Below are 24,573 nucleotides of genomic sequence, written 5' to 3'. Positions count from 1 at the left end.
TTCTCTCTCTTGTTTTCTCTGGATTCTTACTCTCTTGATCTTTTGCTCTTTTAAAATATTCTCTTTCTTGAAATTTGCTCTCTATCGCTCTCTCAAATTTTTGTCTCTCTATCTCTCCTTCTCTCTCAAAATGCTCTTTCACTCCAATTTTTTTTCCACTCGATATTCTCTCTCTCTCTCTCTCTCTCTCTCTCTCTCTCTCTCTCTCTCTCTCTCTCTCTCTCTCTCTCTCTCTCTCTCTCTCTCTCTCTCTCTCTCTCTCTCTCTCTCTCTCTCTCTCTCTCTCTCTCTCTCTCTCTCTCTCAGTGTTATACTTTCAGTCGGTAAGGACGTCATCTCGAGGTAAATTTGACTGTTTATGAAGCAGCAATTCTGCTTTACGGATTTACGTTTCCCATTCACCGGAAAAAGCGAGGGATGTCCGTTCTTTGACTTTGGGGCCAAGCCCTTACTCCTAGAACTAGTGTCTGACCGATGATGCTGTTCGTCTCTCCATAGTCATGATTCACGTTGACGGACGGGGAGTGTCCGCCGCGAGCGCACAAAAGCACAATGGCAAACACAAAGTCGGGAAAACGTACGTCGGGCCGATCGGGCGGCAGTCGCCTTCATTTATAAGCTAAAGCGCAGTCGTTGTTTGTCGTCTCCGCACGGGAAGTCAAATGACTCGAGTGCCAAGGTTACGCCGTCCCGGCGGCCATATTTGTCATCCTTGTGTTTCCACATGTAGACATTTTTTGCTTCTAAAAGCTTTTGTACTTGCAAAAATAAAAACAACTGAATTCACAAATCATACCGGAAAAATTCTCGAATATTCAAATTACAAATATAACTACAAATGCACAATAACTGTTTTTTCCCCTAGCGATACCAAAAAACGATAAAATGTTGCTTCTACAGAGCGATACCGATAACTTTTTGGGGGCATTCAATATTTTTTAAAAAATTGACACAAACACCAATTATTTTTTTGTTGTGTGTGTCCTAATTTTAGTTTATGATGAAGTGAATATTATGCAGCGTTGACAAACATGTCCTTAAAAGTGGTGTTGGAGAGACTAGAGAAAGGGACACCAAACTTTTATACCCTAAGAGCTACTTTTTTGTTACTGATAAGCACAAAGATTCGTTAGAATGTTCTCACCGTATGTAATTATGTCAATTGGATGGGCATTACGCTAATTTCTCACTTCTTTGGCTTTCTAACAAATTTAGCAACTTCAAACACCGTCATCCGATACTGGTAGTCTCGGACATCTGTGACCACGCCCAAAGAGGCATGATCCGGTCAAGCGTCCCTGGTCCATATAAAAAGAGGAGCTGAGCGATAGCTCGGCCTCTTCTTCTCCTCCCTGACTGACTCATCGCACGTCGGCCGCATAGCGCGGCTGCGCGGGCCTGCACTGCGGCCTTAAGTTCAGCACGTGGGCAATGCGTTGGGACCATCCGGAGCACGAGACCAAATCTCTACGCAGGTTTCAGATTTAACACCATGTTTGCTGGTTCTTGGGAATAAGCATTTTTTTCTGTACAATGAAATCTCCCCAAATCAACTAGCATTATAGTGGAAACTTTCTTTTTGTGCAGGTAACTTTCAGCGGTCGAAAACTTCCATAATCTCCGGCGCCTCCCCCTCCCTACTTTTTTCCATCATTGATTCTCTGTGTAATAAATTGTGTGTGCTATTTCAAAACAGCCTGGTTCGTTGATTCCATTTTCTTGGGATTAGTAATTTATATCAGAACTCAAAGAACTCAAAGTAATAACTTAACTAGTGTTCCCTCTAAGCTGCGGGCGTGCGCAATTGCGCACTGCTCGCACATTCTCAGCGCACAAGAAAATATAGCCAGCGCACAAAAATGAGGGCTCAAAATGACTAATTAAGAAGCGACTTAAGTCAAAGTTACAGTGCATGAAGGTCAAAATACACGGGTTCCCCCGACGTTGTGTCCTAAATGCGGTATTTTGAAGTCGAGTAAAGTTGAGTAAAGTTAGTACAGTTTGTCGAGAACCGGCTTCTTCGGCTCGGCTCACTAAAAGGAACCGGCTCTTTCGGGTCCTAAACGGCTCTTCAGGTTGTTTTTGCTTCTTTAATCCCAACATGACCAAATATGATGTACAATTATGCACAAAATGACTTAAAAGAAGGGGGGAATAGAACAAAAAAGAAAAAAATACCAAAATGAAAAAGTAGTAAAAAGCTAAGAAAAAAAGAAACAAACGGAAGAGAAAAAAAAGAAGGAAAAATTTAGAAAAAAAAGGCAGATAAAAGAAAAAAAGAAATGTAGGAAAAAAAGGAAATAAAGAACAAAAAGAAAAAAAGCAACAGCTCGGAAAAAATAAACACAATGAGATTTTTTTTAAAGGAATTTAAAAAAAAGTAGAAAAAAACACGGAAAAAAGAAGAAAAAATTTGTGTTGTATTCAAATACTTTCCAATTTTATCAAATGAATCGTGTTGCCAACATTGTACTTCCACTAAAAAATGTGATAAAGTACAGTTCTGTATCTTACAACCGACTAAATAAGCCTCCCAAAATGTTAATATTATGCGAGAAAATATATCAGGAAATAAAAAGAAATGGATATCTCGTGAAAGAATTGTAAGAACAAACGAGGTTTGTAGGCCGTACAACCTTTGCAATAGTACATGAGTCAATTCATTCAAAAGAAGAAAAATAACTTTGCATTGCCGGAAACTCAGCAAAATGTAACTTGATGTAAAAAGTCAAGTTATAGATAGACTACCGGTATCGGATGACGGTGTTTGAAGTTGCTAAATTTGTTAAAAAAAAAAAACATGTTTGATCATGAATTATCTTGCCACACTTGGGATTATGGTTGCTCACTGTTGTTTCCAGCGTTGCTTTGTGTGAACGCTCAGACCCGTGGAAAATTACAGGGAACATTGAACTTAACATTAATTTATTTATCAGTGTAAGATTTTTTTTTTTTAAACTTACAATGGATAGTGTGCCTTGACATTTTTCAATGAAAAAATGTGTGCCTTAGCTCCAAAAAAGTTGGAAAATAACCATCAGGCCAAACATTATCACGCATCCTTAAACATCCCGAAAACAGCTATTGGGCCATTTTCACTTTTAGCATCGAAGACGATGGGGGCAGGGCTTCCTACCATATGTTCTCCCAGCTCCTTCTTGAGTCGGTTCTGCCAATGCAGCGCCTGCATGACTATGGCTTCCCACCTCCGCTCCAGGTTGATGGACAGCAGCTGCAGAGCCTGCCGGTGCTGCTCCACCTCTGGGTCCGCCTCCCCCGCCGGGTTCGGCTAAAAGAAATTCGAAAAGAAAACACGCCGGGCGGTCCAGTTAGATGGGTCGGTTCCTAGATTGTCTTATGTTGGGTTTCTCACCTGGTTCAGCTGCAGGAGTTTCTGGCAGAGTTTCAAAACCGAGCAGATGGCTCGGCGCCGGGCGCGAATCTCCGAACACAAGCTCTATGGGAGAAAAAGGGCAGCGCTGTTACGTTTAAAAAAAGCTACCGTAAATTCCGGACTATAAGCCGATACTTTTTTCCCAAACGTTCAACCCTGCGGCTTATTCAGTCATGCGTTTGTTAGCTCCCGTCTCGATTACTGTAATGCACTACTCTCTGGTCTCCCGAAGTCTAGAATCAAGTCTCTTCAGCTGGTACAAAATGCCGCAGCGAGGCTTTTAACTAGGACAAAAAAGTACGATCACATAACACCGATTTTGGCTAAACTGCATTGGCTCCCAGTTAGCCTTAGATGTGATTTCAAGGTTCTCTTAGTATTATACAAAATCATACATGGACTTGCTCCCTTTTATCTTTCAGATCTGATTTGCCCCTATGTCCCGGTCCGAAGCCTACGATCTGAGAGTGCCAGTCTTCTGGTGATCCCGAGAGCAAAGAAGTGTTCCGCTGGTTCGAGAGCGTTCTCCATCCGGGCACCGGTGCTGTGGAATGCTCTTCCCCCTGAGATCCGATCTGCAACCTCAGTGGAAATGTTTAAATCTAAGCTTAAAACTCACTTCTACTCCATAGCATATGAATAACCTACTCTTCTCGTCGGCTGAAAAATAGTCTGTGTAATATAGTGTAATAATCTGTGAAGCCCTTTCAGACTCTTCGTGATTTCGGGCTATACAAATAAAAATGACTTGACTTGACTTGATGCGGCCAATTTATGTCATTTTTCTAACGGCCGCCAGCGGCGCCCGAGTACACAAGGTAAGATTTAGACCGGTGGAATATATGCGCCGAGGAAGACTGCAACTTCTTGGCTTGTGCATGAATTAAATTAGCGTAAACGTACCCTCATCATGCAAAAAGAAAGGCACATTAAAAAATCCACCATCCCCAACGGGTTCCGAAAAGCCGGTCTGCTGCGTGACGGAGAGGAGGGCACAGAATCAGGAGTGGATGGGAGCGTGGGACGACGTCTATATGACAAAGTTTCTTTCCGACACTGAGGAAGAGGACTTTGATGGCTTCAGTTCTAAGGAGGAAGATAAGGACGGTTTACCGTGTTTTTTACAAGTACGGTATGTTTTTTAACAGACCCGTTTACTGTGTTGCGAGCGTGTTAGTAGCATGTTGCTACCATTAACTGCCCTGTCACGGGCACCGTTTGGGATGAAAGTTATATTATTATTATTAAAGCTTTGAAAACTCTCTCGGTATACCGTCTTTCTTTGTAAATATGTGTAACCATGTATAACACGTATTTGCAACTGTATATTTTTGTAATGTATTGTTTTGAGACACTTATTCTGATATGTTTTGCAAGGGCGAAACAAAAAGAAGGGGCGTTACAAACGCGGGATGGCGGGAAGTAGGGTAAAGGTGAGACCTGTTTGTGGACGCGGCGGACAATAGTGGATATACATTTTTCCCACCCTTACCTTTGGAAATATACACTTTTTTCCTCGGATTACTTTCAACGGGACCCGGACTCTGCAGGTCTGCATCAAACCTTAAGTACCGGTATCATTTTCTGTTCATTTTGCCGGCTGTGATTTTTGGACTGTGTACTTTAATGAAGGACATTCAGTTTCAATCGCGGGACTTAAAGTCGGGTTTGGGTTAATTTTGTGTTTGTGTTACATTTTTTTAATGTGGGCGTACGCGGCTTATACACAGGTGCGGCTTGTGTAAGTACAAAATCAGTTTTCCTCTTAAAATGTGGTGGGTCCGGCTTATAAACAGGTGCGCTCTATAGTCCGGAATCTACGGTAATTCCTATAATTCAATTGAGAAATTGATAATTGCTGTGTGAGTGGTGCATTTTGAATGATCAAGCTGCATTTTAAAACAGATCTTTAATCGATCTAAATTAAAATTAATCAAATATTGCTTCATAAACTTATGAATCGGTTAATTTAAACCTTTCTTTTTACAGAGAACGTCTTTAGATAGTTTGTGCTTTGCTATAGTTTAAGTTATCTTGCTAGTTTTTTAAAGTATACTAAAATTATGTCTATGCTGTTTTAAAACCATTCCAATATCATTTGAATTATGATACTAGTACTCAACCAAATAATAGACAGGTTTTTTAGTTTTTTTTTTCATGACAACCCAGGACAGATACAGGACCCAAACGCGTGACGTTCTCACACAAGCCTTTTATTTTACTGGAAATGGGGAGTCATGCACGTTAGGAAGCCGGTCTGGCGTGGAAGGACAGGAAGCCAGAGACCGACGAGACCGATTCCAATTGCCCGAGTTGATATCAGACAGATGGGGTCGATACTGGACAGGAAGGGACAGACGGGAATGACAACGAATCAGGATATCGATAACTAAGAGGAGAAACTAGACGGGAACGAAAACTGGAGAAAATAATAAACAGGACCAAAACAGACGGAAACTAAACTGGAACCTGATATTAAACAGGACAAAAATAAACGGGAACAATACCGGACTGGAGATATCACAGGAAAACAGGACCGAGTCAGAACCCACGCCTTGTGGGGCAGAAGTTTGTTTGACGGGCCGACACCCAAGCAAGAGAGCGCTGAGCTTTATATAAACAGAAAGTCAATCTCTCAACGAGCCGCAGCTGGCACCACACGGGGGGGCTAATTGGGCACCATGGCAACCGTGACACACACGGGCGGGGCCAATTGTGCGCCAAGGCAACCGTGACACACTCGGGCGTGGCCGATTGGGCGCCATGGCAACCATGACAGTTACAAATTGCAATTCTGAGGTCATGGGTTGGAATCCAGCTACCAGCCTTCCTGTGTGGGTTTGCATGTTCTCCATTCTGCGTGGATTTTCACCCAGCACTCCGGTTTCCTCCCACATTCCACAAACATGCATGTCAGGTTAATTGGCAGGTCCAAATTGTCCCTAGGTGTGAATGAGTGAGTGAGTTGTCTGTCTCTGTGTGCCAACTGCCCGAAGATGACTGGGATGGGCTCCAGCACCCCCGTGACCCTCCTGAGGATAAACGGTGCCGATAATGGATGGTACGATTTGCTGCATGTTATTGCTGTAGTACTACTGTACTGACACTAAATGTGCATAAATATGTATTTGTGTGCATGTAAGAGTTACATTTGTGAGTTTGTGTGTATACGCCAACTCTGCCCACACGAAAAGACGCGTCCGCCGCAAACAATTTATGCAAATCCCGCCAGCTCACCGAGAAGCACTCCCTTTACGTTTTCTCCTCATTTTTTTCCCGATAAATATTAAACACGCCGACAAGCAAACACACACAAACACACGCTGTGTCTTTGCCGCCCCCCGCTTGTCGGCAGTTAAGCATATTTGCTGCCGGCACGCTAGTCCAAACAGCGGGCGAACCAGCGTTTGTGTGTCTGCCGGGTGAAGGTTTGGCTCCCTAACCCAAACCACCGGCGTGACGTAGCGTGGAGACGACGTCGTAAGAAAAGAAACGCAGGGACGAATTAACGTCGGTCGGGTCTGGAAGAAGACGGGAAATTCTTCACGGAGGAAGAAGTAGAGGAAGGAGAAGCGAGTGGAAACCAAAGAACCGAAACTACTGCGAAAGGGATCCATAAGTATGCGGTGGGATTGAAACAGTCAGTGAGTTAGTAGATCAGGTAGTCCGTAACCTGGTCAGTAGCTAAGTTTAAACTTCTTTTAGTTAGCAATTCAGCCATCAAGTTAGTAACTCAGCTACTAATTTTGCAATTGACTGCGTAACTCAGTCAGTAAATGCGTAACTCAGTCACTAACTGAGTAACGTAGTCAGTAACTGCGTAACTCAGTCAGTAACAGAATTAGTAGCAGAGTTACTAACTGATTTAATCCCAGAGTGGGTGAGTGAGTAGCTGAGTCTGTCAGTAGGTCAATCATGTACAGTTATAAGTTGGAGTTAGAGTTATAAGCTCATATAGTAGACAGGTTAGTAGCTACGGTAGTTGGTAACTGAATTAAAAAGTAACTCAGGCAGTAGTAGAGTTAGAGGCTGAGTTAGTAACTCAGTTAGTAGCAGATAAAATTACTTAGTATCTGAGTTAATGATTGAATCAGCAGCTGAGTTAGAAACTCATTTAGTAAACAAGTTGGTGGTTTAGTTAGGTGAATGGATAGGAAATGAGTGAGTGGGTTTGTGGCTGATTTAGTCCGTAACCTGGTTAGTAGCTAAGTTGAAAGTTCTATTAATTAGTAATTCAGCTAGTAAGTTAGTAACTCAGCTACTAATTCTGCAATCGACTGCGTAACTCAGTCAATAACAGAATTAGTAGCTGAGTTACTAACGGATTTAATCCCAGAGGAGGTGAGTGAGTAGCTGAGTCTGTCGGTAGGTCAATCACAAACAGTTACACGTTGGAATTAGAGTTATAAGCTCAGGTAGTAGAAAGGTTAGTAGCTAATGTAATTGTTAACTGAATTGGACAGTAACTCAGGCAGGAGTAGAGTTAGAGGTTGAGTTAGTAACTCAGTAGCAATAAAAATGACTTGGTAGCTGAGTTAAAATCTCAGATAGTAGAAAGGTTAGTGGCTAAGGTAGTTGTTAACTGAATTAGACAGTAACTCAGGCAGTAGTAGAGTTAGAGGCTGAGTTAGTAACTCAGTAGCAGAAAAAAATGACTTAGTAGCTGAGTTAAAAGCTCAGATAGTAGAAGGTTTTCATTTCATTTCATTTCATTTCAAAGGTTAGTAGCTTCGCTAGTTGGTAACTGAATTAGACAGTAACTCAGGAAGGAGTAGAGTTAGAGCCTGAGTTAGTAACTCAGTTAGTAGCAGATAAAAGGACTTAGTAGCTGAGTTAATGATTGAATCAGCAGCTGAGTTAGAAGCTCAGAGAGTAGAGAGGTTTGTAGCTACAGTAGTTGGTAACTGAATTAGACAGTAACTCAGGCAGTAGTAGAGTTAGAGGCTGAGTTAGTAACTCAGTGGCAGAAAAAATGACTTAGTAGCTGAGTTAATGATTGAATCAGCAGCTGAGTTCAAAGCTCATCTAGTAACCAAGTTGGTGGTTTAGTTAGCTGAATGGATAGCAAATGAGTGAGTGGGTTTGTGGCTGATTGAGTCCGTAAACTGGTCAGTAGCTAAGTTTAAAGTTCTATTAGTTAGCAATTCAGCTAGCAAGTTGGTAACTCAGCTACTAATTTTGCAATCGACTGTGTAACTCAGTCAATAACAGAATTAGTAGCTGAGTTACTAACTGATTTAATCCCAGAGGGAGTGAGTGAGTAGCTGAGTCTGTCAGTAGGTCAATTACATACAGTTATAAATTGGAATTAGAGTTATAAGCTCAGATAGTAGAAAAGTTAGTAGCTAAGGTAGTTGTTAACTGAATTAGACAGTAACTCAGGCAGTAGTAGAGTTAGAGGCTGAGTTAGTGACTCAGTAGCAGAAGAAAATGACTTAGTAGCTGAGTTAATGATTGAATCAGCAGCTGAATTAGAAGCTCAGATAGTAGAGAGGTTTGTAGCTATGGTAGTTGGTAACTGAATTAGACAGTAACTCAGGCAGTAGTAGAGTTAGAGGCTGAGTTAGTAACACAGTAGCAGATAAAATGACTTAGTAGCTGAGTTAATTATTGAATCAGGAGCTGAGTTAGAAGCTCATTTAGTAACCAAGTTGGTGGTTTAGTCAGCTGAATGGAAAGCAAATGAGTGAGTGGGTTTGTGACTGATTTAGTCAGTAATTTGGTCAGTAGTAAGCTAAAAGTTCAGTTAGTCAGTTACTCAGTTAATGGCAGAGTAGCTATCTTATTTAATAGTTGCGTGAGTAACTAAATCTGTCAGTAACTCAATCAGAGCCTGAGTTATAAGCCCAGATACTAGCTGAGTAATTAGCTAAGGTAGTTAGTAATTGAATTAATAACTCATTCAGGAGCTGAGTTAGGGACTCAGTATGTTACTCGGTTTGTAGCAGATTTAGAGACTTAGTAGCTGAGTCAGTCTGCAACTAAGTTGGTAGCTAAGTTAGAGGATCAGTTAGGTATCAATTTGGTAATTTAGTTAGTACCTGAATGAGTGATTGAATGAATGAGTTAATAGATAAGTTAGTCTGTAACTCAGTCAGTAGCCAAGTTAGAAGGTGAATTAGTAACTTCAGTAGTTGGTAGTTTCTTTGTAAATCAGCAGCCAACTGAGCGAGTGAGTGAGTGAGTGAGTGAGTAGCTGAGTATGTCAGTAACTCAATCATTTGCTGAGTTATAGGCTCAAAAACTGGTCAAGTTAGAAAGTTTGTGGCTTAATTAGTGAGTGACTGAACAAGTGAGTGAGCTAGTACTTGAGTGAGTCAGTAGGTAAGTCAGAAGTTTCAGCTTAGTTAGTTAGTGGATGAATTATTAAGTCAGTTAGTAGCTCGGTCAGTACCAGCACCATCAGTAGCTGAGGTAGTAGCTGAATTCACGGCTGAGTGATTTAGTTTGTGTGTGATTAACTAGCCGAGTGAATTGATTAGTTGAGTGATTGGTCGCGACTGCAAAGAGTATAATTTTTGTTTCTTGTTTCAACTCACCTGTCCCACACCTTTTCTCGCAAGCTGCGATTTTTTTTTTTCATTCCCGCCAAATGATCGCCTGCACCTCACCCTCCATCTTGCCCTCGCTCCCCCGGCCTTCATTCCAAGAGGCTTGGCTTTCAGCTGATCAAAGACCCCCTTAGTCTCCTATGTCTTTTCAGAAGGGTCGACGTCGAGATGAAAGGCCGGGGTGTTTGCCGCTCCGGTTGCCACGGCAACATCTCACCTGCTCGGCCGGACCCGCAACCCCTCCGTTACGAGCGCCTCTTAACGAGAGGCTTCGGAACGCAAACGCCTTCCTATTCATCATTGTCCATGTCGCCGTGTTCTTTACATAAACCTTTGTCGCCTTCTAGAAGCTTTTGGAGATTCCGGCTCTAATCCGACATTTTTTTTTTAAGTTGGAGAGGGAGGGAGGATAGAAGGAAGGAATGAATGAAGGAAGGACGAAAGGAAGAACGAAAGGAAGGAAGGAGAGTGTGAAAAAGGAGGGAGGTAAGGAAGGCTGGAAGGAAGGAAGAAAGGAAGAGAGGGAGGGAGGAAGGAAGAAAGAAAGGAAAAAAGGAACAAGAGTGTATAAAAAGGAAGAGAGGATGGAAGGAAGAAAGGAAGAGAGGGAGTGAGAAAGGAAGGAAGAAAGGAACAGAGGGAGTGAGAAAGGAAGGAAGAAAGGAACAAGGGTGTATAAAAAGGAAGGAAGGAAGGAAGGATGAGAGGGAGCAACGAAGGATGGGAGGAAGCAAGCAAGGAAGGAAGGAGGGAAGGAAGGATGGAAGAAAGGATGGAAAGATGGAAGGAAGAAAAGAAGGAAGGAAGGAAGGAATGAGGGAAGGGGGGAAGGATGAGAGGGAGGGAGGAAGGAAGGAAGGAAGGAAGGAAAGTGGGATGGAAGAAGAGAAGGAAAGATGGATGGAAGGAAGGAAGGAAAGAATGAGGAAAGGAAGGAAGGAAGGAAGGAGGGAAAGAAGGAAGAAGGGATGGTAGGGAAAGAGGAGATGAGGAAAGACCAAAGAGGAGTGTGAAAAAAGGAGGAGAGTCAGATGGACGACAGACAGACAGAAAAAAAGACGGAAGAAAGACAGAAAAAAAGACAGAAAGAAACAAAGAAAGACAGAAAGAAAGACAGAAAGAAAGAAAGACAGAAAAAAGGAATAATGCTGGGGTTAGGAACGAAGGAAGGAAGGAAGGAAGGAAAAAAGGAAGAAAGGGTAGAAGTAGAGGGGTTTAGCAATACACGATAAATCTTGGCTCTTTTACATAAAATTGTTTACTTTTCTTTTCAGTTGAAAGGAAGGAATGATACTGGAGGTCAGAAAAGAAGGAAGGAAGGTACGAAGGAAGGAGGGAGGGAGGCGTAGAAAATGAATAAAGGCTAATGGAGCAAGGATAATGGAGGTTAAGAAGGAAATAAGTACAGACGGAAGGAAGGAAGGAAGGAAGGAGGCTCAAGGTCAGGAAGGAAGAAATGAGCAATGGAGGGAAGGAAGAAAAGACAGGAGGAAAGCAGCAAGGAGGTAAGAAAAGAAGAATGCAAGGAAGGAAGGATGCTAGAGGTTAAGAAGGAAGAAACAAAGTATGGAAGAAGAGTGGGATGGAAGAAAGGGGAGGAGGAGAGTAAGAAACTAGGATGAGGGATGGTTGAAGGGAAGTGAGGAAGTAAATGAGAAAAGATGGACTGGAAAAAGACAGTGAAGGAATCAAGGAAAACACACGCCCTCACATTTCACAGCCAGACTTTCTGAGAAGTTCAACCTTCTAGGAACCGCGCCCGTGCGAGTGTGGAAGTGAGAGTCGATTAATTTGAGGCTCCCCCGTTCTCTCCCCCACAGAGTTTTAGGCCAACAACCAGGAGTCGCGGGATGCCCGGGGCCCACCGGAGGAGCGCGGCGTGGCGACGTGCTATCTTAGTGGAGCGCTAATTCAATTAAGAGCTAGCAGAGTCCTGGCGGTGGGGGGGAGGTTAGGCTGGGGAGGGCTTTAACTGCCATAGATGAGAAGTCTCGGCTTTTTTGCATAAAAACTGTTCATGGAGCGCATTTCACGGTTATGTTTTTGCTGCACTGCATTTGTCTGCTTTATTAAATCAGTATTATTTCAATAATAAATCATAATACCTGAAAGGATACTATATGCATGGGTAAGTTTGTGGCTAAGTTAGTCAATAACGTGTTCAGTAGCCAAGTCAAGAGTTCAGTTAGCAGAGTTACTAGCTTATTTGATAGCTAAGTGTGTCAATAATTGAATCTGTCAGTCACTCAATCGGAAGATGAGTTATAAGCTCAGATACTAGCTTAGTTAGTAGCCAGAGATGGGTAGGGTTACTTTAACTGGATTACTTTTAATGACTTTTGGATGACTCGAATACCAAATATGCTAATAAAAGACAAAAGAAACTAAATACATTTTAAAACACGTGTTAAAATGATGCTAACTGAGTAGCCAAAATGGCCGCTCATTTCACTCACCCATGCTGCGTTCGGGTTTGTTCGAATTCCGAGATTTGATTCGAATACTGAAGCAAACATGACCTGAATTTTTGTAACGAAAAAAAAGATTACCTAGTTTATGTATTGTATAAAACAATTAATGAAATATAGATCATTGAACCAATATTACAGTTAATATTTCATTTGATGTAACAATTTCTATCATGTACATATTGCACTGAACGTAGATCATAGAAATAAGTATGTATGACTGATTTTTTTTTTAAATAAAAAAAGTTACATTTAAAAAAGATTTACGTCATACATTGTCAAAAGGAATAAAACATATTTTTTATCATTATAATTGAATGAAATGTCTTAATTGTCTTTGATAACAACCAGGGTCGGGTAGGGTTACTTTAACTTGATTACTTTCAATGACTTTTAGATTACTCCAATACCAAATATGCTAATAAAAGACCACTGCAGGATCCGCCATCTCCTCCCCTGCCCTGCATCCACCCGCTACTCCACTCAACCAGCTCAAGTAACAATACACCAAAGGTCCATAGTCTTTCCGTGCTTATTGATGATTTTTTTTTATTTATTTTTAGCACAGGACCAGGGTTGGGTAGGGTTACTTTAACTGGATTACTTTCAATGACTTTTGGATGACTCCAATACCAAATATGCTAATAAAAGACAAAAGAAACTAAATAGGAATCAAATGACTAAATTCTGTGCAGGCTTGGGGAGTAACGGAATACATGGAACGGCAAAAATGATGTCGGCAAGCTGCTTGGATTTATTTTCATTTTGTTTCTGTCGCATTTTATGTTCGTTTTGCTGGAGAACAAAGAGATCAAAGCCATGAGAGAAAGCTTACCACGTGTTGTGAGTCATCATTTTATTCATATTTAGTTTCTTTTGTCTTTTATTAGCATATTTGGTATTGGAGTCATCCAAAAGTCATTGAAAGTAATCCAGTTAAAGTAAACCTACCCAACCCTGTTAGTAGCTAGGGTAGTTAAGCGCTGAATTAGTCACTCAGTCAGTCGTTGAGTTAGAGACTAAGTTACTCAATTAGTAGCAGATTTAAGGGCACAGTAGCTGAGTCAAGTTATTCAGTAGTCAGTAGCTAAGTTAAGAGTTCAGTTGGTCAGTTACTCAGTTAATCGCAGATAGCTAGCTTATTTAATAGTTGAGTAAGTCACTAAATCTGTCAGTAACTCAATCAGAGGCTGAGTGATAAGCTCAGATACTAGCTGAGTTAATAGCTAAGGTAGTTAGTAATTGAATTAGTTACTCATTCAGGTGCTGAGTTATAGACTCAGTATGTTACTCGGTTTGTAGCAGATTTAATGACATAGTAGCTGAGTCAGTCTGTAACTGAATCGGTATCTTAGTTGGAGGATCAGTTAGTAACCAATTTGGTAGTTTAGTTAGAAGCTGAATGGGTAAGTGAATGAGTGAGTTAGTAGATGAGTTGGCCTGTAACTCAGTCAGTAGCCAAGTTAGAAGGTGACTTCAGCAGTTGGGTAGTTTTTTAGTAAATTAGCAGCCAAATGATTGAGTGAGTGAGTGAGTGAGTGAGTGAGTAGCTTTGTCTGTCAGCAACTCAATCAGAAGCAGAGTTATAAGCTCAGATACTGGCATAGTTAGTAGCTAAGGTAGTTAAAACCTGGGTCAGTAACTCAGTTAGGAGCTGAGTTAGAGACTCAGTGACTCAATTAGTAGCAGTTTTAATGACATAGGAGCTGAGTCAGTCTGTAACTGAATCGGCATCTTAGTTGGAGGATCAGTTAGTAACCAATTTGGTAGTTTAGATAGTAGCTGAATGGGTTAGTGAATGAGTGAGTTAGTAGATGAGTTGGTATGTAACTCAGTCAGTAGCCAAGTTAGAAGGTGAGTTAGTAACTCCAGTAGGTAGGTAGTTTTTTGATAATTTAGCAGGCAAGTGAGTGAATGAGTGGGTGAGTGAGTAGCAGATAAAATGACTTAGTAGCTGAGTTAATGATTGAATCCGCAGCTGAGAGAGAACTCATTTAGTAACCAAGTTGGTGGTTTGGTTAGCTGAATAGATAGCAAATGAGTGAGTGAGTTTTTGTGGCTGATTTAGTCAGTAATTTGGTCAGTAGCTAAGTTAACAGTTCAGTTATTCAGTTACTCAGTTAATTGCAGAATAGCTAGCTTATTTAATAGTTGATGGAGTAACTAAATCTGTCAGTAACTCAATCCGAAGCTGAGTTATAAGCTCAGATACAAGCTTAGTTAGTCGCTGAGGTAGTTAAGAACTGAGTTGGTAACTCAGTCAGTAGCTGAGTTAGAGACTCAGTTACTCAATTAGTAGCAGATTTAATAACATTGTAGCTGAGTCAGTCTGTAACTGAATCGATATCTTAGTTGGAGGATCAGTTACGGACCAATTTGGTTAGTAGCTGAATGAATGAGTTAGTAGATGAGTTAGTCAGTAAGCCAGTAAGTAACCAAGTTAGAAGATGAGTTAGTAACTCCAGTAGTTAGGTAGTTTTTTGGTAATTTGCAGCCAAGTGAGTGAGTGAGTGAGTAGTTTAGTCTCTCAGTAACTCAATCGAAAAATGAGTTATAAGCTCAGATACTAGCTTAGTCAGTAGCTAAGGTAGTTAAAAACTGAGTTAGTAACTCAGTCAGTAGCTGAGTTAGAGACTCAGTTACTCAATTAGTAGCAGATTTAATGACCCAGTAGCTGAGTCAGTCTGTAACTGAATCGTTATCTTACTTGGAGGATCAGTTACTAACCAATTTGGTTAGTAGCTGAATGAATGCGTTAGTAGATGAGTTAGTCAGTAACTCATTAAGTAGCCATGTTAGAAGATGAGTTAGTAACTCCAGTAGTTAGGTCGTGTTTTTAGTAGGTTAGCAGCCAAGTGAGGGAGTCAGTGAATGAGTAGCTGGGTCTGTCAGTTACCCAATCATTAGCTGAGTTATAAGCTCAAAAACTAGCCAAGTTAGTAGCTAACATAGCTGAATTAGTGAGTGAGTTAGTAGAATATATCATTAACTCAGTAGCTGAGTTATAAACTTGCTGAGTTAGTAGTGAAGGTAGGTTTAGTGACTGAGTTAAGTGTGTTAGTACATGAGTGAGTCAGTCACTCAATCAGTAGGTAAGTTAGTTTAGCCTGTAGCTTAGTTAGTTAGTAGCTGATAATGATAAATAATGAGTGAGTGAGTAGCTTAGTCTGTCAGATACTCAATCAGACGCTGGGTTATAAGCTCAGATACAAGCTTAGTTAGTCGCTAAGGTAGTGAAGAACTGAGTTAGTAACTCAGATATTAGAAGTTAGTTCAGTTTGTAGCTTAGTTAGTTAGTAGCTGATAATGATAAATAATGAGTGAGTGAGTGAGTGAGTAGCTTAGTCTGTCAGTAACTCAATCAGAAGCTGAGTTATAAGCTCAGATACAAGCTTAGTTAGTCGCTAAGGTAGTAAAGAACTGAGTTAGTAACTCAGATATTAGAAGTTAGTTCAGTTTGTAGCTTAGTTATTAGCTGATAATGATGAAGACCTACGCATACAAAAGTTAAGTATTTAAAACACATAACTCTTTCATGTATAAAACATAGAATGAAATATTGGTTTTGCTTATTGGCTAAAACGTTAAAACATTTTCCCATGACCATATAAGGACTTTTGACATCGGACCTTCGCGTGTTGCTACAGCTAGTTTTTGGGCCACATGTTGCGTGTCATTCGAAACTCGTCACAAAAAATATTTGCGCACACACGTTTGCGTGTCAATGACCTGCTTGTCCGTATGCATGTCACACTCATTTGCATACATTGACTTCAGTGTGTGCTTGCGTGCAATGACGCTAGGCTAATCAAAAGTGCTAGCTGCTGTTCTCTGTGTGACACCAGCTGATTAAAATCCTGTTAGCGTCCCGTGGCGGCGACGCTCCTTCCTTCCTTTTTCCCTCTATAGGTCCTTGGCCTTCGTTAACGCCTCCATGTAGCGTCGCTTATCGCTTCTTGTTTACAAAGACATTAAAAGTTGGTTGGACTTACTTTTGGAACTTCCTTGTCAGATTATGCCTCGACAAATGGAATCAAGGAAATAAGGCATGGAGGCAGGTGAGGTAGGGAGGGTCAAAGAAAAAAAAACGACAGGAAGGTAGCAGGAGGTCAAGAATGAAAGAAAGGATATTCAAAAGAAGGAAGCAAGGATGCTGGAGGGAAGGAAGGAGAAAAAGAAGGATATGAAGGAATGAGAGAGAGAAAAGGATGAGACTGGAGGTCAGGAGGAAAGGAAGGTAGGAAGGAAGGAATCATGCGGCTGTGGGTCAAGAAGGAAGGAAGGATATTAGAAGTCAGGGAGGAAAGAAGGATGCTCGATGTCAGGAATAAAGGAAAAATGCTCAAAGTCAGGAAGAAAGAAAGGAAGTAAGAGAAGAAGCTCCAGGTCAGCAGGGAAAGACAGAAGATCGCTAGAGTTACATAAGAAAGTGAGGATTCTCAAGGTCAGGAAGGCAGGGAAGAGGGAAAGACTGATAAGAATGAAGGAGGGGAAGGAAGATGGGAAGGAGAGAGAAAGAGAAATAGAAAGGAAGGAAGGAAGGAAGGATGGGATTGGAGGTCAAAAAGAGGAAAAGAAGGAAGGAAGGAAGGAAGGAAGGAAGGAAAGAAGGAAGGAAAGAAGGAAGGAAAGAAGGGAGGGAGGAAGGAAGGAAGGAAGGACGGAATGAAAGAAGGAAGGAAGGAAGGAAACATGGGATTGGAGGTCAAAAAGGAAGGAAGGAAGGTGAAACTGGAGGTCAGGAAGGAAGAAAGAAAGGAAAGACGGAAGGAAGGAATTATGCGGCAGTGGGTCAAGAATGAAACAAAGGATATTCAAAATAAGAAAGGAAGGATGCTGGAGAGGAAGGAAGGAGAAAAAGAAGAATATGAAGGAATGGAAGGAAAGTGGGCCTGGAGGTCAGGAATTAAGAAAGAAAGGAAAGATGGAAGGAAGGAAAAAAGATGGGATTGGAGGTCAGCAAGGAAGCAAGCAAGGAAGGAAGGAGGGAAGGAAGGATGGGATTGGAGGTCAAAAAAGAAGGAAGGATGGAAGGAAGGAAAGAGTATAAAAAGGAAGGAAGGAAAGAAGCAAACATGGGATTGGAGGTCAAAAAGGAAGGAAGGAAGGAAAGTTGGCCTGGAGGTCAGGAAGCAAGAAAGAAAAGAAAGACGGAAGGAAGGAAAACAGATGGGATTGGAGGTCAGTAAGGAAGGAAGGAAGGAAGGTAGGTATGAAGGCAAGAAGCCTGCCCCAGAAATGGAATGCCATTCCTTGGCCTCTCCCTATACAATGTGTGTTTGGGGCGGGGTCCTGCTCACCTTGAAGCTGGCCAGCTGCTGGTGGGCGTCGCATTGAGGTCTCCGCAAGCAGGAGTTGAAGATGAGCAGCTCGGTGTGTCGAAGCCATGCCTTCAGTTCCTTGACGCTTGCCCGCAGATGCTCCGGGGAGCCTGGAGGGGGCGACGAAGGTGACCGGGTTGATGGTGACCCCTGCGCGTAGGAGTGAGCAAGGCCGGATGCCTTTTCAGTCGGTTGTCCACAGAGAATGTTCTGAGAGAGGAGATGGGGACCAAAAAATTGTCAATCATTTGCAGAAAGAAATAGGGATAATTGAATTTGATTATAGAAAAGTCCAAAAAGTAGGAAGGAAAAGTAATAATTTAGGTTAAAAGGAAAGAAAGAGAGGAAAACATTAAAGAAAGAAGCATAGAAAGAAAGAGAAAAAGCAAGAAACACATTTTGGAGGAGAACATTGAAAAGTGATAGAAAAAAACAATGAAGGAGGGAAGGAAGGAAGGAAAGGAGGGAGGGAGGAAGGAAGGAAGGAAGGAAGAAAGGAAGAAAGGAAGAAAGGGAGGGAGGGAGTTAGGACAGACGGACGGACGGACGGACGTAGAGACAGACGGAAGAAAGGAAGGAAGGTAGCAAGGAACGAAAGAAGGAAGGAAGGGAAAAATGAAGGATGGAAGGAAGGAAAAAAGTAAAGTTAAGTTAGAAATGATAATTAACAATCATATTAAAAAGGAAAGGAAGGACATGGATGTAGATTTCAGAACTGAGGAAGGCAAAACGAATGAAAGAGAAAAAGAGGGAAGGGAGGAAGTAAATAAGGAAGGGATAAGAACGGAATAAAGCAGGGAAGAGAGGAAAGGAAGGATAATGGAAACTAGGTAGGAAGAAGTAAAAAGAGACAGATGCTTGGGGTTAAAAAAAGGAAGAAAGAAAAAAAAGAAGGAAGAAGGGAAGAACTGACGGATGGACAGATGGATGGAAGAATATGAGGAAGGAAGGAAAGAAGGTAGAAAGGAAGAAAAGAAAGGAAGGAAGGAAGGAAGGAAAGAAGGCTAAACGAATGAAAAAGAAAAAAAAGAATGAAGAGATGAAATAAATAAGGAAGGAGGGAAGAAAGGAAAAAGGGAGGGGAGAAAGGAAGGAAGAATACTGAAAATTAGGAGAAAGTAAGAAAAGATGGATGCTTAGGGTTAAAAAAGGAAGAAAGAAAGAAAGAAAGAAAGAAAGAAAGGAAGGAAGGAACAAACAAACAAAGGAAGCAAGCCTGAGGTTGAGAAGAAGTATAAAAAGAAGGGATGCTTAAGGTCAGGCAGGAAGAAAGAAGAAAGGGGAGAAGGAAGGAGAGAAAAAAGGATAGGAAGAAAGATATGATAAAAAAATGAAGGAAAGGAAGAGAAACCAAATTAAGGAATGCAAGGATTAAAAGAAAACAAGAAAGCAGCATTAAGAAATGAGAAATATAATGCGGTCGGGGCAAGAAAGTCATCAAGAAAACTAACTCAAAGAAAGAAGGAAGAAAAAGAAAGCAAAGAACGAAGGAAAAAAAGCAATAAGGAAGTCACTCTATTGCGAGTTTGTCGGCGTCTCGCCCTCGCCGATTAATTCCGCCGCGCACATCTGGCGCCGTCTCATCACCGCCGATGAAAGACGGCGTCGGCGCTTTGTTCCCGCCGAGGAACAAACGGGAACGCCGGGAAAAGCGAGTGTGGGAGGACGGCGGCGCCATCTGCGTCGTCCCCGAAGACGCCGCAAAAGTTAGCGCGCGACGCGTGTTAGCCAACCTCTCGCAAATGAAACCGACGCTCGCTCGCTCTTCCGCCGCCGTGAGCAGACGCCGATTAAAGTTCTTCGGGACGCCGGGGGACCGGCGGAGCCAACTTGTTACGTTTTGGAGGTGATGGACCCATGCGGGGGAAGCGGGGTCTGAGGAAGGGGGGCTCGCAAGAAGGATGGTATATATGATCAAAACCGGGAACAAAGTGGGCACGAGGCAACTTACATACAAGGAACCGGAAACACAAACCAAACTGAATGCCAAACTGAAAGGGATGAAGTAAATAAGGAAGGAATAAGAAAGGAATAAAGCAGGGAAGAGAGGAAGGAAGGATAATGGAAACTAGGTAGGAAGAAGTAAAAAAGACAGATGGTTAGGGTTAAAAAAAGGAAGAAAGAAAAAAAGGAAGGAAGGAAAGAAGGAAGAAGGGAAGGACGGACAGATGGATGGAAGAAAGTGAGGAAAGAAGGTAGAATGGAAGAAAAGAAGGAAGGAATGAAGGAAAGAAGGCAAATGAATGAAAGAGAAAAAGATGGAAGAGATGAAGTAAATAAGGAAGGAGGGAAGAAAGGAATAAAGGAGGGGAGAAAGGAAGGAAGAATACTGAAAATTAGGAAGAATCAAGAAAAGATGGATGCTTAGGGTTAAAAAAGAAAGAAAGAAAGAAAGAAAGAAAGAAAGAAAGAAAGGAAGGAAGGAAGGAAGGAAGGAAGGAAGGAAGGAACGAACTAAGGAAGCAAGCCTGAGGTTGAGAAGGATAAAAAGAAAGGATGCTTAAGGTCAGGCAGGAAGAAAGAAGGAAGGAGAAAAGGAAGGGGTGAAAAAAAAGATAGAAAGGAAGATATGATTGATTAAAAAATGAAGGAAATTATTATTAGGAAGGTGGGCACAAGGCACCTTACATACAAGAAACCAGAAACACAAACCAAACCGAATACAGCAAAGACAGAGGAACTGAAAATGACCCTATAACGTGTGCTGTTCAAAATGTCCTTTGAAGGATTTTATACATTTGACTATAAAGGATTTTATACAATTGACTACAAATTACATTTAATGTAAAAGATCTAGTCACAATGCATTCATCAGAAATGTTCTCCATCCTTCCATCCAAATCTACCGACTCTTCCATTCATCCATCCATCCATCTATCATTTCATCCATCTGGGAAACAGTCCAAAAACCTCTTGGGTTCCATTGGAAGCGCAACACTTGTCTTTCCGAACCTGAAGGATTTTCTACATTTGACTATAAAGGATTTTATACGATTGACTACAAATTACATTTCATGCAAAAGATATTCACTGACTGGGCTGTAGTTCGATGTCAGGGCACCCTGGTGGAAAATGTTGTTTACAGGAACGGCGGGAACGGGACGTAAGGCTGATAAGATAATTAGCACATTCAGACGCAGAAAGTCCCTGATGACGTTGTTTTGAGTATTCCAGACGCCCAGGGGGGGCTTCCTTGGCACGCCCATGGAAGGAGTCGGCACGCCATTATGCAGGGAGAAGATGGCCAATAGGAAAAAGTTAAAGGACTTGAGAAAAAAGCTGCCCAGAGACTCCAACATCATTCATTCGGCCATTTTCGATGGAGTAGACTTAGCTAAATTTATAGGGAAAATAAATCTTCCCCCGTGAAAAAATTTTGGCTTCCTGCTCATCTTTTCCCTCAAGAAACGAGCGCGCATGAATTGTTGGGTGAATGTAGATTGTGTTTGGTTAATGGAGTCAGATAACTCATTCGAACAATTTGGTAAACGCTACATTTTGATAATAGGACAAAGACAGAATTTCTACCTCCATCCGTGTCCACTTGTCCACCAGTTCTCGTATTTTGTTCCGGAAACTTTCCGGCAGGCGTGATCTTGTCCTCAAGGCCTGAACCCGGCACAGCAGAGCCGTCTTCTTCTCCTCCATGGCCATCAGCTCGCCATGGCTGCTCTGTGAACACCGTCATTAAAATCAATGAGATACAAAACTTGGAGATAAATGCTGATAATGGGAAAAAGGAGGGGAGGACATGGATGAGAAGTCATGATGTATTCACGCCAGCGGATCATTTTGCCGGAGAACGTTCCGGAACGGCGAAGGAAGTCGTCAGCCTTTATGTGTCTTCATTATACCTTTGTCTTGGAAAGTCTCTTTGAAGATTCATTTGCTCATCTGATTTTTTTTTCATTCATTTTTTTAAACAACTTGCCAGCTACCCAGGTCTTTTTTCATCCATCCATCCAGGTCTTCATCCGTTCACCCATCCATGCTTTTATCTATTCAGCAATCTATCCAAACATCCAGTCAGTCATCCAGGTCTTCATACATCCATCGAGGTCTTCATCCATTCACCCATCCATGCTTTTATCTATTCAGGAATCCATCCAAACATTCAGCCAGTCATCCAGGACTTCATCCATCCATCCAGGTCTTCATCCATTCACCCATCCATGCTTTGATCTGTTCATCATTTATCCATCCATCCATCCAGTCATCCAGGTCTTCTTCATTCATCCATCCAGGTTTTCATCCGTTCACCCATCCATGCTTTTATCTATTCAGCAATCCATCCAAACATTCAGCCAGTCATCCAGGACTTCATCCATCCATCCAGGTCTTCATCCATTCACCCATCCATGCTTTGATCTGTTCATCATTTATCCATCCATCCATCCAGTCATCCAGGTCTTTTTCATTCATCCATCCAGGTTTTCATCCGTTCACCCATCCATGCTTTTATCTATTCAGCAATCCATCCAAACATTCAGCCAGTCATCCAGGACTTCATCCATCCATCCAGGTCTTCATCCATTCACCCATCCATGCTTTGATCTGTTCATCATTTATCCATCCATCCAGTCATCCAGGTCTTCTTCATTCATCCATCCAGGTCTTCATCCATTCACCCATCCATGCTTTTATCTATTCATCAATCTATCCATCCATCTAGAGAGTCATCCAGGTCTCCATCCATCCATCCAGGTCTTCATCCATTCACCTATCCATGCTTTTACCTATTCATCAATTTATCCGTTCATCCACCCATTCATTCAGGTCTTCATCCATCCATCCAGGTTTTCATCCGTTCACCCATCCATGCTTTTATCTATTCATCAATCTATTCATCCATCCAGCCAGTCATCCAGGTCTTCTTCATTCATCCATCCTGGTTTTCATCCATTCACCCATCCATGCTTTTATCTATTCATCAATCCATCCATTCATCCAGCCAGTCATCCAGGATTTCATACATCCATCCAGGTCTTCATCCATTCACCCATCCATGCTTTTATCTATTCATCAATCTATCCAAATATCCAGACAGTCATCCAGGTCTTTATCCATCCATCCAGGTCTTCATCCATTCACCCATCCATGCTTTTATCTATTCATCAATCTATCCAAACATCCAGCCAGTCATCCAGGTCTTCATACATCCATCCAGGTCTTCATCCGTTCACCTATTCAGACTTTTATCGATTTATCAATCTATCCATCCATCCAGTCAGTCATCCAGGTCTTCATTCATTCATCCAGGGTTTCATCCAGGTTGTCATCCAACCATCCATCTTGCCGCCACTCACCCATTCATTCATCAATCAATCCATCCATTCGTATTTCATCCAACCGGGGGTTTCAATCATTCACTTATCCATGATTTCATCCACCCAGTCATCAATCTATCCTTCCATCCAGCCAGTAATCCAAGTCTTCATTCATCCATCCAAGTTTTCATCCAACAATCTATATAGCCGTCACCCTCCCATCGATTCATCAATTAATCCATCCATCTGTATTTTATCCATTTGGGGCTCTCAATCATTCGCATATTCATGATTACATCCATCCATTCATCAATCCATCCATTCAGCCAGTCATCCAAGTCTTCATTCACCCAATCAAGTTTTCATCCAACCATCCATCTAGCTTTCACCCATCCATCGATTCATCGATCAATCCATCCATTAGTATTTCATCCGTCTTCAATCATTCATTGATTCGTGATTTTATCCATCCATTCATCAATCCATCCATTCAGCCAGTCATCCAAGTCTTCATTCATCCATCCAGGTTTTCTTTTAACCATCCATCTAGCCATCACCCATCCATCAATTCATCAATTAATCCACCCATTTATATTTCATCCATCCGGGGGTCTTAATCGTTCGCTTATCAATGATTGCATCCATTCATCAATCTATCTGTCCATCCATGAAGCCATCCAGGTCTATCTATCTATCCGGGTCTTCATCCATCCATGCCTTCATCCATCCATTCATGTCTTTCTTCTGCCTACCCATCAAACCTTTCACCCATCCATCCAGGTCTTCATTTATCCATAAATCAATCCATCCATCCACTTATGTATTTCTCTCTCCATCCATCAATCCGTCCAGAACTTCTTCTATCTGTCCAGCTTTTCATCTACCCATACATATGCTTTCCTTCATTATCCATCAATTCATCCACCCATCCATGAAGGTATTTATCCATCTATCCTTCCATCCATATCTAAAACCAATTTCTCAAAACTTTACGTTTGAGTCTTTACTCAGGTTCTTGGAATGACAAAGAGGGTCAAAGGTCATCTCCAAACCCCGACCCTCGTCCCGTCCGAGGCGCCCCACAGCCTCATGGGAAATCCGGTCGGATGTAACTCTCCTCCTTGGCATCTGGACGGCCGCCATCAAACATCGTTCAGAACTAATTGAAACAAACGAGCGCCACCTCGGCTGCCGTATGCCGGTCGAGCGGAGGAGGCGGGGCTGATGCGTCAGCGGGCCCCGCCCCCTGAGGGCGACTCCGCCCCTTGAGGGCGACTCCGCCCTATCATCTGCTCCGTTATTCGCTCGGAAACGGTTTCGCTTTGCCTGATTGTGTTCCGGCCCAATGTGTGTGCGCGGGAAAGAATCGCGCAGACGGCGTGCGCTTGAGTTTGTGTTTGCCCGTGTGTGAATGCGGCCTCTTGAGCTCAATGTCCCAGAGGCAATGAAAGGACAGGAAGTGGCACACTGACACTCCATTTATCCGCTCTCACGCACACTTGAGTTCCCGCGAGTGTGTTTGCCCGTTTTGAAGGCAAAACGTAAGTGACCTTCAAGCGGAGTATCTCAAGG

General features: G+C 42.1%; 1 protein-coding gene across 1 annotated transcript in view; it reads right to left on the bottom strand.

The window, feature by feature from the left end:
• The window catches only part of akap6 (A-kinase anchoring protein 6), a 147,195-nt gene that overhangs the window by 22,787 nt on the left and 99,835 nt on the right, over positions 1–24,573 (bottom strand). The window contains exons 16-19 of the mRNA XM_088354684.1: positions 21,263–21,406; positions 17,714–17,944; positions 3,374–3,457; positions 3,137–3,289 (exon numbers count right to left, since the gene is read on the bottom strand). Coding sequence (XP_088210810.1) covers positions 3,137–3,289; positions 3,374–3,457; positions 17,714–17,944; positions 21,263–21,406 — 612 coding nt within the window. The remainder of the gene's footprint in view (positions 1–3,136; positions 3,290–3,373; positions 3,458–17,713; positions 17,945–21,262; positions 21,407–24,573) is intronic.

Source organism: Urocampus carinirostris, chromosome 15 (assembly GCF_059441175.1).
Source record: "Urocampus carinirostris isolate Australia breed hairy pipefish chromosome 15, RoL_Ucar_1.0, whole genome shotgun sequence".
Taxonomy (NCBI): domain Eukaryota; kingdom Metazoa; phylum Chordata; class Actinopteri; order Syngnathiformes; family Syngnathidae; genus Urocampus; species Urocampus carinirostris.
The sequence above is the reverse complement of the archived record's forward strand: the minus strand, read 5'-3'. Positions and strand labels throughout refer to the sequence as shown.